This window comes from Lonchura striata, chromosome 8 (genome assembly GCF_050655825.1).
Source record: "Lonchura striata isolate lonStrDom1 chromosome 8, ASM5065582v1, whole genome shotgun sequence".
Lineage (NCBI taxonomy): Eukaryota > Metazoa > Chordata > Aves > Passeriformes > Estrildidae > Lonchura > Lonchura striata.
Genome location: NC_140710.1, coordinates 3,650,620 through 3,668,559, shown reverse-complemented (window position 1 = coordinate 3,668,559; position 17,940 = coordinate 3,650,620). Strand labels below are relative to the sequence as shown.

The 17,940-nt window shown below is 40.5% G+C and overlaps 1 protein-coding gene across 12 annotated transcripts in view; it reads left to right on the top strand.

The window, feature by feature from the left end:
* FGGY (FGGY carbohydrate kinase domain containing) overlaps positions 1-17,940 on the top strand; it is a 144,012-nt gene that overhangs the window by 72,318 nt on the left and 53,754 nt on the right. For all 12 annotated transcript variants that reach the window (XR_014957006.1, XR_014957008.1, XR_014957009.1 and 9 more), the window contains 2 exons: positions 13,433-13,540; positions 17,242-17,303. Coding sequence is in view for 8 of the 12 variants with exons in the window: in XM_085586152.1 (XP_085442278.1) it covers positions 13,433-13,540; positions 17,242-17,303 (170 nt within the window). In the remaining 4 variants the exon portion in view is untranslated. The remainder of the gene's footprint in view (positions 1-13,432; positions 13,541-17,241; positions 17,304-17,940) is intronic.

Genomic DNA, 17,940 nt, shown 5'->3' with positions numbered 1-17,940 from the left:
AAGCCCTCAATCCACCTTGCACCTTCATTTCTTAACTGTAACAGCTGTATATTTTAGTAGGATGTGGAGGATTTTGCTTCTTCTGTTGTAGGAAGGAGGTTGTATTCTGTACTATGTGATTTTGGGAAAGTTAAATGTTTGTCTTCCTTCACTGATGTTCACATGACGGCATCATTCCATTGTGGGGGACAGGACAAGGCAACTTACTTTTGATTTGTTTTTCAAGTAGCAATATTCTATTTTTTGTTAACAAAAGCCTATCAGTAGCAGCAATCTTTCGTTGTAATGGAAGATTTTTGGTTTTCTATTCCTATATTCTTCAAAATGATGCTGTCAGATCTGACAGGTGCAACACTCCCATCAGGGCTATAGGGTAACCAGATCTGATCACTCCTCTCTAGACCCAGAAGGATGGATTGGCCTGAAGCCCAAAGTCTTGAGCAACCCAAAGTGTATTCCTGGAGTGCTCTGCTCCAAGGAGAGCTGCATAGGGGATTTTTCTCAGATCACAAGCATACAAACGTATAATGAATGACCTTTCCAGATGCCTTGTCTCTCTTGTTTTTGTGAGTAGGCATGAATTTATTGAATAGCCTATTTGCTCTGTGTGTCTAGATCTCAGGGAGAACAAAAAGGACTCAATTTTCTGCTCTTTTTCTGACAACAACTGTAAAAGATTAACTAAAATATAAATTAAATGAGATATGATAACAGATATTCTTGGTCCTCTCTTAGATTGTTACTAGGCCCTGGAACAATGGAATGGAATTTTCAAGGGAATACAATAATTGTATGAAAAACAACTTGAGAGTTTTCTGTTAGTTTTAAAATTTTGGAATTAGCCTTTTTTGCAGTGAGGATTGTGAAAGTTTGGGGTCAAATCCCATATTTTGTTTAGTGAGTTGGTTTGCTCTGTGATTCTGTCAGATTATTGCCTTTCCTTGGTTCCCTAACTTGCACTGTGAGCACAAAGTGAAGCTGTGCAGACAAACATCTCTCCAATGCAAGGTGTGATCTGAGAGTGCTGAGTATCAAGAGCTCCACAATCAAGGGGCTATAGATGCAGTGGTGTTTATTTTTCTTAACATAACAGTTCCCCCACTCAGGCAAATTCTATCAGTCTTGGGGCATTAGGTCTCTTATTCTGGTTTTTCCCCTCCATTTCCAATTCTGTTCATCATCTCATGAATTGGTAGTTCTTCATCTAAGTTCCTTGTTGCTGTTCCAGCTGTGAATGGGGCAATCTCTTGGATGGGGCAAATTCTTTTAGGGAGCAAGTAAATGTCTTGTCATATAATCCCTCTGGAAGCAAAGTGGGGAGAAGTATTAGCTGCTACTTTTCTCCCAGTGTCAGCTGGGAATCACAGTTTATGCTGAGTTCATTGTTTATAGCTGTGGGTGAAGGCCTGAGGTCCTCTCTCACTGTTTACTCTGTCCTTGGGAGTTTGTCTCAGTAAGTAAGGGCTGAATAAACACTGGGTAAGATCCTCAGGATTTACACGTTTAGTTATTCAAATGTTTAAAAATATGTTTTAAATAGTGTGTGAATGCATATCCCATATAATGTGAATCTGCTTCCAGCTCCAGGGGTATTGCTGAGGATTTATTGAACTGCAGGAATGATACTGTTGTTGGCAGTGGCCTTCACTGATGTATGAAGAACACTTAGATAATGGGGAAAAAGGAGAATCTCTAAAATGAATATTATTTAAAAAAAAAAAAAAAAAAGTCCTGAAGGTGTGTGGGAAGGGCATCCAGCCACAGTGACAAGGACTGGGTCTGCCTGGGAATCCTCAGAGCTTGGCTGGGGGTCCTGGAGGGTTTTTCTCAAGTGCTATGTAGGGGTACAATTTGTTTTGCTACTTGTGGCATGGCTGTTCCCTGTGCACAATTCACAACTTTTCAGTTTGGGATGAGGTCTCAGTAGTCTCCTAAAATAAGATTCTGCTGCAAGTAGTATCTGAGACATGTTTGTTTAGGAACCAGAACTGAAGATTGAAGGGCTATGAGCTAAAGGAATAATTCTGAGACTTAAAAAACTCCAATGTTCTTACAAGAGACTTGCACTGGTCTGTAACTTGTCATTACAGCAAATTTATTTTCTACTGCACAAATGGAGGTTTTCTTAATGAAAACTTGGAGTTGTTTGCATTATCAGCCACTTCTGAAGACTTGGTTTCTTGTGTTGGTTGAAGGTAAGAACAGAATTTTGCTTGAACTTCATCTCACTGGAGGCTAGGAGGACATTTTTGTGTAAATTATTGTATATTTCCTGTATTGCCATGATCTTCTCTAAGACACCTGTTACTGCCCACTGTTACCAACAGGTTAGAAGGGACTATATGGCTTTTGGGGTTTGATTTTATTTTTTTAAACACAAGAAGAGTTTGTTCATACTGTGATGAGCTTTAAGGGATTTAACTTTCCATAGCAGCAAACTGTAGTGTTATCAAGTGCAAAGTTAAAATGGCTGTGCTGGAAGATTTATAATCTTCACACAAACTGGCATTTTTTGACAATGAATGTCTATCACTGGAGGAGAAGTAAAAATAAATGGATGGAATAAATAGTTGTAGCTCATTTGAGGCCCTGGGTCCCCAGTGAACTATTGTTTTGAGAGGCACAGAAGGAACTGCAGTGAGTCACGGAGCAGCACTGCTGCAGAAGGGTCCAGAACAGCATTTCAGCAAGGACAGAAGCCATGGGGTAACCAGACAACCTTTCAGCCCATTTATCAAAGCACTTGCAGTTCCCATTTCAAGGAAGGCGGCACAGTAAATATGAGAAAAAAAAAAAAAAAAGGTTAATGTGTATATCTCTATCCAGACATTTCACTAAATAAAACAATAAAATAAATCAATGCAGAACTGTTAGTGCTTAAGTGCTTAGCAAAAAGCATCTGAATCCATCACAAATGTGGGTGCTTTTTTTTCTGTTTGAGATTTTGAAAACAATTTAGCAGATTAAAGGTCTTTTTTTACCAATTTCTGAAAGAAACCTTGACCTTTGGGAATTCAAAGCAAAGGATCATAGGCTACTGTGTGTCCATCGTGTACTTTCCCAAGCTGAAACATAAATAAGCTTAGTGCTAATGGATACTGATAAAAAGCAGAAGTAAGTGGATGTGAACATTTAAGCTTGGAACAGTCAAAATTCATCTAATTTAAAGGGTTTGCTGCAAAGCTGAGCATTCAATCAGGGTCCCTGACAAGACTTGTGAAGTCCTTGCATCTCTGATTTAGACAGAAGGAAATGGTGGATGTTGACTGAGTCTGGAATGATTAACCCTGCATTCAATCCCATTTAACTTCTTCCAGAGCCGAAACTTTCAAGTTGTCCCAGGCTTAATTCCAGGTTTGCTTCCTGGAATAAACAGGAGTTTAACCTCATGCACAAGGAACATAAACTTCACAGGGGTGCAGACTTTCTGTGGAGGACACCAGGATTGTTTTTTTCTGTGCCCAGGGACAGTTCCAGAGGCAGATGCTGTACTTAGACTTATCTGTTCTCCTGGAAACTCCTCTCATCGATGACTCTGAGTGACCTGATATACTGATAATCTGACCTAATACAGTGATAAAATGACCTAATAAAGTGATAATCTGACGCTGCTCCCTAGAGCCTCCTGGTCTCTCCGTGTGCTCACGCAGAGCTAGTTTGATCCCCCTGCTCCAGCCCCTCTCTGGGAGTGGTTCCCTATTCTTGAATCCAGTCTCTCAACCATCTGACAGAGCCTGGTGAAACCCTTCATTCTACAAAGCAAACAGCACCATTACTCTAGAGAGAAACCATGCACACCCAGGCCTCTGAGCCCTTTTAGGGTATGACATTTTTTAGACCATCATTTGTTGGAACCCAAATTGATCCAGGACTTGGCTCTTTCTGACAGCAGTCTCAGGATCCAGCTTCCCATGATGGCAGAGCTCCCTGAGCCCAAGGTTCTGTTCTCTTCCATCACTTGTGGGGTTCCTGACCCTCATTCAGAGATAGGGCTCAGAATGTTTTGATGCTTCCTGGGTGAAAGCTGAGAGTCTGCTGCTCACAATGGCTGGAGAAAGTCATGGTCAGGAGATTGCTGGCAGAAGGTCCCACAGAATGTTAAGAATTTTGTGTCTATTCCACAGCATTGATTTTTTGTATTTCTATCCTCTAATTGTTTCTCTCAAAGTGGCAACAGGTGGTATGGCAGGGTGGTTAATTAGTGCTCCTGATAAAGCTGTAATTAAACCATGCTCCTTTTCTAGCTTGTGCTTTATGTGGCCAACTTCCAAATGCTCAAGTCCCATTACAGCTCCCATCTTCTGCAAACAGCAGGTAAAATTCAGCAAAGAACTGGAACAGACTTGAGGAACACGTTCAGACATGGCCCTCTCAGCTTCTCTTTTATTAACATCTCACCATTTTTACTTAGATAATAGTAAGGCAAACAAAATGAAGAGCATTTTTTGCTTCCAGTATAATTTTCTTTTTTTTTTTCTCTGTTTTTTTATTCTGCTTTTGAATTTAGAGGTTTGAGTGCAAAGAGAGAAAGTCAAAAGTTTACAGTAGGAGAGGTAGGTACCAGTCTTGCTCTCTATTTTCCCCTGGGGAAAATGGCAGGATTTTATAATTTAAAAAGTATTGTTCTATTTAAAACAAGTATCAGTTGTTCAGCTTGGCTGGTTAATGTTTAAAGCTGATATAATTGCCAGCTTCTTTCATAAGACTGGTATTAAAAAAAAAAATAAAAAAGTAAATAATAATATTTTAAAAATCCTTTTGTGTGATTGTGAAATAAGAGTAGGGGCAGATGAAGAAATGAACTGAGTAATCTATAGTGTGTATTTGTACCATGTCAGCAACTCCCAGCAGCACTCCTGGCCCTGGTTTCCTGTGGAATGTGCCAGGTCTCTGGGATCTGTCACACCATACACCACAGAGAGATGATGAGTAGAGGTGGTTTTGCTGGGCAACTGACCTCCAAGTTTTGCCCATAATAATTTATTCATGTGGCTGTACCCTAAGACATTCTAATACCAAACATACCTTGGACTGAAAATTGATGCAGCCTATTGGAAAAAATACCCACAGCCAGCTCAGATGAAAAAGCTGGACCTGGCTGCTGCCTGAAAATGGGGCCTCAGGAGGTGCAGGGGGTCACAGCAGTGAGTTAGTTCAGCCCCAGAGCATCCACTGTCAGGAGCTTTTCTCAGAAATACAGCTTCAAACTGGTTTTAATGGCAGATATCCAGAAAAGCTGTTCATACAAGTGCAGTCTCTGACCTCTTTATTCCCTGCCTGATCTGTTGCATTTTTAAAATACAGTGCAGTAAAACAGGTTTTTTTTTTGTTTGTTTTGTTTTGTTTTTTGCTAAATATTATTTATTGTTGTTGTCAGTTTTAAACAACATTTTAATTGATGTGTTCTAAATCTTTTAAGAGCCAGTATCTTCCTCATCTTTTCCTTCTCTTTATTAAGTTGTCTTTATACTACTAAATATAAGCTACTTCTGGTCTAGATTAATTCCTCTCTATACCAATAAGTATAAGCTCAGTACAAGTTGAATAACCAATGTTATCATGAGTCAGCCTATTTTATTAAAAATCATAAGTTTTAAGTTTTTTTCAAATACCTTTCCTTATTTAGCCTTTAAAAAAAAATCTAACTGTGCAAATGTTTAATAAACTTGGTGAAGTTTTACTCAAATTGATTCTTGTTAGATATAGGGCTGGGTTGTGCAGTATATAGTCCCAATGTATAACTCACCTGAAATATTTTCAGAGATGAAGCAATCAAGTTGCCCTTGGAGTGTGGTTTCTTTATTGCACATTAATCACGTACCTGATTTGGCCTCTAGTTTGTAGACCAGTTAATGTTTTATGGAGAATTTAGAAAATTAGAAATAGTTCTGCATGTGTGTAATTCCCATTTTGCTGCCCTTCTTACACAGGTTACTGCTTGGAGTAAGAGGCAACAGTAGTCCCCAAGAATTCATTTGTGTCTCCTAGTGTTAGGTTGTACTGAGGGTTTTGTCTGGGAGGTAATTAATATATTAATTGGATTTTTCAGGTCTCTGTGGCATAGCCTTGGCAATAAGTGATGAGGTTAATATTCAGTGAGGCATTCATGAAAGTGTTTGTGTCCCATAAACCAAAATCCTTCAGCTGCCAGTAAACAGGTTACCAAAACCATCCATGGGTGGGTGAGCTCAGGCAGAGCCCCAAAGTCCTCATCCTCTCTCTGTTGTTGTTGTCACTTGTGTGACTTCCATCCTTCCAGTGGGATAAAGTGAGCTCTGTGCAGGAATTTTTGTGGTCTGGTCTTAATATCATGGCAGAGTAAATCCGTCACTGAGGGTGGCTCAGGGGATGCCAGCCTGTCACATGGAGCAGAGCTGGTGACTTGCCCACCACAAGCAATGCAGCTGCATAGCAAACCCATGATGGCCAGGGGACCTGAGCTTAAATTATAAGCAAATAAATTGCTGACAGTGCATGACCTGTAGGAATCGGAATATTAATAAATTTTAATTTCCTTTGTGTCCTGAAGTACATTTCTTGTATTCCAAAGCCTTATTTTCTTAAATATATCTTACATCAGGCTGAAGCTAGAATACTGTTTGTGTTCAGTATGTAATTACTACTATGAATAGACATATTTTAAGAAGTTGACTTGGTGCACCATACATTTAACTTAGAAAATAGCCTCCAGAGCTATAGGGAAGCTTAGTTTTAAATCTAAAGTTTAGTGCTTGTGAAATAATTTCAAAATGACAATTCTAGAGTAGGCATCAGTTCACTGAAAACACATTTTCATGCCCCAGCTCTGCCCAGTTTATATATGTATATATATCTATATACTACCAGCAAGTGCTGTTATTAAATCACACATTCAGTAGCTATTACTGTGACCTAAGTTTGAACCAGAAACCTAGAAATGAAACATGCTTGGGTTTCCCTTTGAGTTCTTTCCTTTTCTTTTGTGAATCTTTCATTCTTTGTCAGAGAGTTGGGGTCGAGTAGCTCTATAAGACCCATCTGTCAGCAGAAGCAAAATGATACAGTTTTCTTAATGCAGGATTTTATGCATCCATGTTAAGCCTCTGAATTGAATGACTGTCAGTATTCTCAAGCCACAGTCAGTCAGAAACTTTGAAAGTTAAAAGTCAGCAAAAAAGTTAATGAAAGTATTTGACTTGTCAGTGATCAAAGTCCAGAACTGTAAAGAGCATTTATTAGTTGGTGACTGATATGGTGCTTTTCCTTGTTTCTTTCTCTACTCTCTCCATTAATATCTTAGATCTTTTCTTCATACCTGTCTTAGCCTAACAAAAGCAGCTGTTATTCTGAATTTCTGGCTATAGAAGCTGATAAGTGAGGTGATTTTTAAACAAATTTTCTGACCTAGCTTCTCCTTAGCAAATAATTACCTTAAAAAGTTTTGACTTTAATGTGACTGTACTCTAAAAGTAGAATAAAAGATTAAACTTGCTTTCATGGAAGTGAATGTAAGTCACGAATAGTGCCACAGAAATATTTTTCTCTTTCTATGTCATGTTGCAGGTAAATAGAGATGCTGATAGCAATAGCAGAATGCTGCTACATATCAGAAGCTCAGTGTTAAAAAGCAGAACTTAAAATGGCAGAAGATGGATATAGCAGAATACCTTGTTAATATAAAGATTTGCTTTTCAGGTAATAGCCAAATTCTCTGTCAGTTTTATTGAAGGAGTTTGCGTGAGCCCACGCCAGCAACAGATGGTGCCAACTGGGGAAGAAAATTGCTGAAATTCATACTGCACAAAACTTCTCTCTCCAGTGTGGCGTGTTTTATTTTCTCTTGTCTCTGATTGCTGTAACATTGATGTGAAGCTGAGGAGGAAACACAAGCATGTGTCTGATCATCATGGCTGCTCCAGGGAAACAAAGCTAAGTGAAACAAATCTCCCAGTGCCACCTGCTCATTTGATGGCGTGGCTGGGTGCCCAGGTGATGCTTGTCTGTGAAGGTCTATTCTGTCCTGTCCCTGAAGCCAGGGACAGTCCTGAGAGCTGAACTTGGGTTAAAGGCACTGACTCCTCTGATTCACTCACATGAGATGTGGATTAGCCTGTCTTGCTTATTTTTTTCTAGGTAGACTTTTATAACAGAAGTGAATTTTTTTGTCTGCCTTTGTTTTAAAGGGGGAGGCAAGTGGGAAGGACTAATCTAAATTAAATACATTACAGATCTCATATTAATGCCATTTAAGCAGGTCCTTTCTTAATTTACCTTAGCTCTATGTATCCTTTTATATTTTAAAAACATTTTTCATTTCTGTGGGCTGCCAGATGTGCTGCTGATACCTTCTGATCTTAGGTAGTTTGACACTGATTTTCCCAGCGCACGCCAGGGTTCAAGTCTGGCCTGTAACTCATCCAAATGATCTATTCATAACAAAAAGTGCCTTCTGGCAGTTGCACCACAGCTGAATATTGTTAAACTGAATTCATCCTTTCATTTGTTTCTGATTGCTCTATAATGTTTACATATCTTACATATTAGTATGATCTTTTATAAAGCACAGGCTGAGGTTAAACCCGCCCAGAGAGAACTTTATTTCCCTTCTTCTCCTTTCAGAAGGTGTGGAACTCTTTTTTTTTTTTTTTTTTCCCTGTCAAATGAGCAGGAATCTTGGAACTGCTTAGTGCTCATTTACTCAAAAAAGATGGGGCTGAGCAAAGAGGAATGTGTGTGGTGGGGAGGCAGGGAAAGGTTACAATTCCTTGCATGAAAAGATTGTCCCCATCCTCAGACAGAGTAACTGGGAGGTGGAATTGCCTGTCTGGGTGTAATCCTTGTCTGAGTTGGCATCATCACCCATGAGGGCAGCAGTCTCTGTGTGAACACGTTAGCTGAAATATTTATAGATGCAGCTTATGACTCAAAGTCTGAACAGGTTCAGATTCCTCTCATCTTCTGCCTTCAAATTCCTGCTGCATTAATTGTGCAGAGATCACTCTCACCTCTAGCAGAGGATATCCTGTGTTTCAGTTTCACTCTATATAAAAGATAATAGCTGTTACTATGTCTCGCAGTGGGAGTGTGTCACAGGAGGAATTTCTGTTCAGTGGAAGGCAGAAAATCTTAGGCTCCCTTTGAATTTGTATTTTAACTTCCAGAGAAGGATGACATCTATTTGCTTTAAAAATAAAAATCAATTGCCCATAAATCTGAAACACATGTTGTTTTTCTACTAAAAAGATTAAGGATTTTCTTAAGCTCATTAAAGGGGAAAAAAAAAAGTAATGGCATTGATCCTCCCATATCACCATAAGAATGTCTGAAGGCAATTGAAAGCTGTAAAAGAGACATGGTGTTATTGCAACCAAAATAGCCCTGAATCTGGCAAATTGTGCTTTTCTTTTCTTCTGGGTTCTGCAGCAAACTTTGCACTGTTTCTCCAACCTTATGCCACTGTCTAGTCATGTGTTTTAGTGGAATTGAGTGGGATGTATACTCAAACAGAATTAGGACCTTTTATTATGAAAATACAAATGCCAGCTGCTGTGTAGCTTGAAAGATTTAATCACCGTCCAAATATTTCAAGGAGGGGAAATGGAAACCATTTGCTGTTTCTGATGCATATAGCTGCAAGAGGATGCTCACCCTGTTGCTTCTCAAAGATTGTATGTCTGTTCTGGGGAGTTTGTTAGTCCCAATTTTCCTCCTTTCCATGTGCATCAAAGCCCAGAGTTTATGAAATGTGAATTAAACTCCTTAAGTGAAAGGGGAAAATGGGAAATCTGATTATGCCCTATCATCAGTAAAGCCCAGCATGACAGTCAGTGTTCTTTATTCCAGTTAAAAGTTCCCACAGCAACAAAACTGATAACCAAGTGCCCTGCTGGCTTTATTCATCAGTGTGGCAATTCCCAACGCCCTTATTTGCTCTGTTCATGTGTTGAAAGTTTGCTGGAATGTGTACAAATGGTACTTTGGTAGTAAGAGGATAGGAAGGTCTCAGTGTAATGTGAGAAGAGCCAGCATGGAAATATCCTGTCCTAAATTCCTGTGAGTGTCCAAAACACTAGGCCAGAAGTACTGACTGCAGGGAGAATTTTGACTTTTAATGAATTTAAACATTTTTACAAGAGAATTTGGCAAATTGTGGACTAATAGCAGAAAAAAGGTGTGGGTTTTGTTTTTTATTTTAAAAACTCTATTGCCCTTCTTGATTTTGAGATTTTCCCCTGATTTCATAAAGCATCTTGATGCCTTTAATATCTTTTGGCTACTTGTTTTTTTCAGGTGACACAGCAGTGGTGTTTTAAGCTTGATCCCTTTGCCATAACCAGATTTTTCCTTCAGCAAACTGCAGAACCCTGCAAAGTTCTCTGCATCACAAATATTTTAAGATAAGCCTTTAAAATCCCAGGCCCCTTCTGCCCTAAATGTACCTTGTCACCTCCTGGGACACTATGCTGTGTCCATGGCTGTAGGGTGGCAATGAGTTGGGATGTTTGGGTTCTCCCCATGTTCCATCACCAGTTCAGAGCAGATACTAACTGGTAATTCTGACCACATGCTGTGTTCTCAGTAAGGTCAGTGAAGTGGAATTGGTCTAAAAATCAGCTTGTTTTAGGATTTGCTTTTTGTTGTGCTTCATTTTGTTATTGAAATCGTAAAAAAAGGCTTGCCCCATCGAGGTGATGAAAACTCAAAGCTGTATTAATTTGTAGTTTTAAGAGAAAACAAAACAAAACCAAATGTCTTTGCAATGTTTTTGACGTAGCTTCGTCCACTTGGAGTCATAAATGCCTTTGTAAATTCAGTGCAGCTATTCTTGCTCTTTAATGGGTTTAGTCAGCCAAAATGTTGCACAGACACATTGTACACATATATCTGTAGGGAAAGTAAGAGCATCAGAGCTGATAAGGGAGAACCAAGCAGGATTCCCAGATTTGTTAGATGTGTTCCTGACAGAAATCGGCATTTCTTGACACTGTGGTGATATATTTTGAAAAACAAATTTTTGTTGTTTTGTTTTCCTACTTAACTTCCTGACAAGAATCAGCTGTACTGTAAGTTTATGGCTTGAGCAAACTATTGTTTGTGCAGAAACCTCCCTGCTGCTGTATTTACTAAACATGTGTGATGCACAAATGCCAGTAAACTGCATCTTGGAGCATATTCCCTACTGGCTAGTAAAAACTGCCTTTAAAGTTCAGCCTGTTTAAATATAGAGAGAATGTACATCGAGTTTAACAGGAACAAGCTTGAATTTTTAATTATTCTCAAAACTGTTTTGATGTGAAGTCCAGGCTTTATTGAATTCAACAGCAAACCTTGAGCATCCTTCAATGGGTCTAGAATTTTGCTATTGAAGAACAAGGTCTAAATACAAAAAAACCCATCGCCCCATTGACTAAGACCTCGCTTTTTGCTCTTCAGCATTGGAAATACACAGACTGGTTTTGTTAGGGAATTAATTATCTTGTGTCCTTCTCTACTAGTAGTTCCCACCTTCTAGAAAACAACAGTTGCAGATTTAGCCATCATCAGTGGGAAGTGCAGCATAAATCATGGGATAGTGTAGGACTGCAGTGCTGTTCTCTTTTCACAGTGAAATCACAGCTGTGTCTAACTTGAGTGGATACATGTGGAAGAGAAAACATGGATCCTGCTTCCAAGAGAAGCCTAGCAGGGCATGGATGTCCTCCAGCCCCTGCTGCAAGAATTCCATGTTCAACCAGTGAGGAGTTCACAGTTAGTCTTTGCAGCAAGTCCTGGGACCCAAGTCCCACCAACCCAGTCCCTGGTGTTGTGCTGGCCTTACTTGCTAGCATAGACAGCGATCTGCCCAACCAGGAGGAAAGTCTAGAAAGTCTGTCTGGTCTACTGAAAGTGAAACCACTTTGCAAGAGGAAGGAAAATGCCCTCCACCCTTATAAACTGTTAATTTGCATCTTTTGAAGGAGAGAAAGGAAATGAACCAGTGTCTCCCACATCCTGAGTGGTCTAACCACGAAAGCAGGGAGTGCAGGGGCCAGGCTGTCACTGTGCTGGGGAGATTGGTGTGTGAGTGGTGGAGCACAGCCCTGCTCCGTGCCTGGGAGACACTGCTCACTTATCTGCCTGATCTGCCCTCACAGCTGTGAAGGAAGGAGTGGCTTTTGTAAAGCTAAGCCTAAGTAAGGGGCACAATCTGGTGTTTACCCAGGCATGTTTGCTTCTGAAGCCAAGCAGATCCCAGCCCAGGTGTGCAGCCTGCACCTGAGGCACCCTGTTGGAGTCCAGGACATCCCTCTGGCTGCCCTGGCTGTCTTGAGACACTGGCAGGGGGCTTGGAGACCTTGGCATGAGGTTAAAAACACCTGTGGCTTCGATTTTAGCCCGTGAAAAAACTGCCAAATTTGTATGAGGAATTACAAGTCACAAGGGTTTGACTAATGTGATAGTTAACACAGGGTGAAAAAGTAGAATTTTGGTGGTTTTAGAATGGGGTTCAAAGGGACAAGGTGGAGGGATTTGGGTGTGTCCTGACCTTCTTCTTCTTGTCCTCTCTGTCTTGGTGTGATGGTGGCACTTTTCTATTGGTTTAAGGTAGAGATTCACTGTCTAATATAAATGATAGATATTGGCACAATATTGTAGATATAGTACACATAGTTTTGAGTATAAAATGTAAATGTCACCCGAGGCAGCACACAGAATGCCATGGCCAAGCTGCTGGACAGAGCTCAGCAGGTCAGAGAGAGAATGTTGTAGATAAGGAAAAATAAACAACCTTGAGAAGCTGATCCTATGCATTTCAGACTCCTTTGGTTGCATGGCCTGGGAAACGAGGACATTTACAACATTTACAATCCTGGAGTCATCCAGATACCCAGACCCCGAGAGCACCCGACTCTCCTGGCACCGTTGTGAGGGCACTGGAGCTTCCACTGCCAGCATGGAGCTGATGGCAGCTCTCAAGGGACATCACTGTCCTCTGCCAGCAGGATTCCCTCCTCATTCTGATCTCTCCAAATGTACAGGATGGGTGCTCTGGAAACTCCTGTGGTCTATTCCAGTGCCTGTGCTTGCTCATGCCAATCGAGCAGAGTATTGTATCCCACTAGTCACTCTAAATAAGGCCTTTTTTTTTTCTGGAGGAATGAGGCAGTTTCCCTCTCTTCTATTCCTGAAATTTCTTATTTTCTGTTTGGCCAGGCCCAGCTCTTCTGTCAGTGGGGATGAGTGAGTTGTGGGCTGTGTCTTGTCATCTAAAAATTATGTAAATGGGGGAAAACATTTTTCCACGTTTTTCTTGGAGTAAGTTTCTACCTGTACATCTCCACTTCTGTAGGTAATTCACTGGAGAAGCAGGAAGTGTCTCAGTACTGGACTCTGATAGCTGCCAAGCTTTAATTGTAAAGTTCCTACTTTGACAAGCACTGAGATTCACTAGAGCTTTCTGTTGCTTTTCCAGGTCAGTGAAACCCCCATTTTTGTGCCTGGTGTTTGGGGACCGTATTTTTCTGCTATGGTACCTGGATTGTGGTTGAATGAGGGAGGCCAGAGTGCTACAGGAAAATTGGTGAGTGCTTGGAGACTGGAAATTCAGACCTGAAACACCTCTGTAAAATCATGGGATGTATCAGGCTGCTGAAAGCAATTAACAATTAGATGAGTGTTATGTCTGTTATGTAATGCTAATTTGCATAGAGATAGGGAATTATTTACAGGGCATGTCTTCCTTTATGGTGGTGGTGATGATTACTGTAATTATCTTACAGGGTAATTGGCTTAATTCTTCGCTGTAGCAGGAGGCTGAAACAGATGTTGAGGTGACAAAAATGATACATATTGTATTATATAGATCAGTTGTGTTCATAGATGGGCATAAATGAAAGATATAGGGATAGAACAGTAATATAGTAACATATTATTCCATCACCTCAGCTGTTTCTCTGAATACAAAGAATCTACCAGTATTAGGTTAATTTATTTTACCAATAAAAAACTAATGCTAAGAAGAGTTCACAAAAAAAAAAAAAAAAAAATTTTGTATTTATAGGAATGCAGTCAGAAATAAAACATGTTAAATTTAAAGAAAGGCTACATGTACACAGCAGTATTTAGGCTTGAGTCCAAAAGTGTCAGCAAGTCCTTGGTGACTGCTTAACCCTGGGGCTTCTGGATCTCCTTGTGTTGATGCCTTGTAAAGGTTGGCCTAGAACAGCCTGGACAGAGTTAAAGAATAAAGCAGGGATTTATTCAAAGGATCTCAATGGATCTACCTTGGGCAGCACCAGAGCCCAGCCAGGGCTGCACCCAAATGACCCAAAATGGTCCCAAAATGCACGAGCGCTCCCGGGGCTCTCCCTAGGATCAGTTCTGCTCCACTGGCACCTTGGAGTTCATTGTCCCATTCCAGCTCCAGCCCATCAGTCCCACCCTGCTTGTTTTTCTCTCTCCAGCCCACGCTGTTTGTGCTCCTGGGCTGAGGTTTGGATCATTTGTCCTTGGTGCCCAGCTGGAGCAGGAATTGTTTTGTCTCCTTGCTCTATGAAGAGAGCTCACCATCCCTTACTACGAAGTCTATACTTACACAGTAAAGCAGTACAGAATGTGAAAAATATAAATGCTAAAACCTGAGGCATCAGTGTCACCTTGCCCAACCTGTGAAAACCCTGGCTGCCCTCAGGGCTGAGCTGCAGGGGCCTCTGGAAAGGCTGCAGGAGACAGCCCCAGGCCTGTGGGTGTCCCTGGAAAGCCCCAAGTGCGGGTGGGTTTGGTCTGTCACAAACTGCAGCTGTAATCACTCCTGACTCAGCACCACCCATCTCTTTAAAAGCCTGGGGATGGGAGTCCATGGCCAGGAAATGCACTGGGGCATCGCTGCATTGAAACGTTCCATATGGAACAGTCACTGAAGGAGAAGCAGAAATCCTCCTGGATTGGGAAAGCCAGACACACCCCAGGCTGAGCTGTGACTGGGGATCCCTCCTGTGCTCTCTCCTTGGCCACACCAAGCTGACATTCCTCTGTGTCACAGCTGCAGTGGCACAGTCATTCCTCCTCCTGCAGCCTGGCTTCCCACCCCATCTCCAGCCCCTCCTTAGCCTTGTGGCTAAAAACTGCTTTTGCAGCAGGTGGAATGTGCTCTAAATTTTTCAGGTAAAGATTACACTAGGACCAAAAAGCATCCCATTTTTCAAATAACTTCTAAAATCAGACATAAAACTAAATAATGTCCATGTAAAATAATAACTATATGCTCATAGCTCTGCCATTTTTTAAGAAAAATAGCAAATCTTGCGTGTAGCTTTGCAAGAACACTTTTGAAAAGGAAGTTTTTTTGTGCTTAATTCTGAACAGGTAAATACACTTATCTAAGTTCCAGACAGGATACAGGCAGACTGTAGTTTTTCTTGGCTGGCTCACAGAGGTTCCACACTTAAAATGTACAATGAGAGTAAAGGCATTTGAAAAAGATTATTTTAAAAATCCTTTCCTTTCTTGTACAAGAGAAACAAGGTGTTCCTGAATCATTAAATAAATTTCTGGGAAAGATGAACAGTCTTGTTAGGACCCACAGCAAAAGTCAGCTTGAAGTACTGTTAGGAATATTAGGAAAAGTGTCTCATTAAAATACTCTTGGGATATCCCATGTGGTTGTCTTGAGGGAACAGAAGACACACAAGGAGTCATGGGAGGAGACACTGCCATGTGCACTGTGCAGGGTACATTGCATTTATTATCTCTGTCATTTCAAAGCTCCTTCTTTCTCACACCTAAAGTTTTCTGAAAACAAACAATCAAACAAAAAAAAAAGGACAGTTTTAAGGATTCTTTCCATTGCTTGATCAACACCCCAAGGTGAATTATTTCCATAAAATTTGAACAGTCTGATCAAACTTCTTAAAAGTAAAGCTGATCCCTTTAAAAAGCTCTAATTTTTTTTGGATACAGCAGCAGAAGAAGTCAGTTGGATTTTGAAAACTGCTTTATATAGAGTCCAAATGAAGAATTAAGAAGTCCCTTGATCTGCAAATCCATGTTTAGTTGTATATTCAGTGGGGTTTTACACTATATTTTCAAAATTTATAAGAAGAAATATATTGCACAATGGAGACAAAGGATGGCATGACATCATTACAAACTGTGAAATAAAAAATAGCAGAAAAGGGTTTCTAGATGCATCCCTCATGTGGCCACGCTTGAATTAAGGGCAAGCTTTGTAACTCCTCTAACAGTTCTGTGTAACAGTGTTTTCCAAGTACACACCTATATATGATGTTTATTTATATATTTATTTCTGAATTTATGGGCTGCCCCTGGTGTTCTGAAGAGATTCTGCAGGATTGCACAATTTGGGCCTGAGCTATGTTTCTGGGGCATGCACATGACTGACCTCTGTTTTTGATGCTGATCTCAGGGAGAACAGACATGCATTATTTGCTTTGTTGTGTTCACATGTGTATGCTTCATTACGTGGTTCAGGACTAGACTCATGCTGTTAAGATTAAATACTAATGTGATTTGCTGTCAATAAGTACTGCCAAATATACTCAGCACTCTTGAGTAGCTGTAGTTTTGCCTCCATAGCTTTTACTGTCACCTCTGATGGGATGTTATCAACAGGCCACAAAACCTGCTGAATTATTGCCTTAAAAGCCCATATTATTCTATCTGATACTTTGTTTTGTAAGTAATGATAACCACTCTGGAGAGAAAGGACAAGCTGATTTATAAATTCACTATAAGACAGAGCTTATATTGATCTTCTTTTATAGCAATAATTGCTTCTCAGGGTATACATTATGTTTCCTGCAATGAATACATGAAGCATCTATCAGGATGACAACACACCTTGTGTTTTATCATAAGTGTGATAGAGAAAGATGATGTAGGTATTTGGGCCAAGAAGATAACTTCTGGTAGAATTCCAGTGAGGCTATCCATGCAGAATGGGACAGACTAGAGGACATGCAGGGGGTGTTGGACAAGAAAAAAGTAATTCTTCCACCTTACTCTCCTGACTGAGGAGCTGCATGCTTAGCATTTGGCCTGGGTTTGGTGCAAGGTTGGTTGTTTTTCTCACTGTTTGTATGCCAAATCCTGAATTTCAGTGGGAGTTTTGCCATTGGCTTTGCTAGGACTAGGATTTAACACTTCATGAGTAATTTAGAGTCTCTCCTGTCTTTCTTAGAGCTGCAACACTGCCTTTCCCTTTTCCAGGGCTGAATTTTCAAGATGTAATCATCCTCAAAATGTTGCTTTTCTCTTTTTCAGATCGATCATGTGGTGCGAGGCCACGTCGCCTTCCCAGAACTAGAGGCAAAGGCTGCAGCCAGGTCACTGTTTATTCCTTTATCACATACCTGCTTTACACATGGCATTCCCAGCAGTGTCCTCATTCTCACTCAGGGGAATTAACAGTCTGTTAGTGAGCTGGAAGTATTTACAAAGACTTTCCAGGTGATTGCTCATAAATGTAAGGTTTAAACTCCCCTCAGATACCTTTGGCATATCTAAGTAATCATCTTAACTTTTTGCTTTTCTATCCAGCCCAAGGTATTTCCTGATTCTATAGCACCAGCCCTGTTCAGCAGACCTCCATGCCTTGAGCTAACAATATGTCTTAATTTGTAGGTGAAATAATTAAGCTCGAAGGATGGGCTGTAGCTTAATTAGGAATATATTATTCAGTATTTTTGAAACAGTAATCTAAAGGAAGGTGTAGCCACCATATGAGAAACTCCTGCTTGGCAGGAGAACAGAACAGAGAAACAGAGGATGAATTTTCAGACAAAACTGTAAATGGAGGGGTGACTTGGAGGTAACTCCAAGATTCCTTGAACAAGAGGCTGTGTGTGATGTGGAATTTGAGCTTGTTCTGCTTTAGAAGTGATGAAGACAGTTCAGACACTTCTGTCAGGCCTGGACTTGCTCAAGCTTTTTTGGCCTGGATTCATTCTGAGATGGTTCACA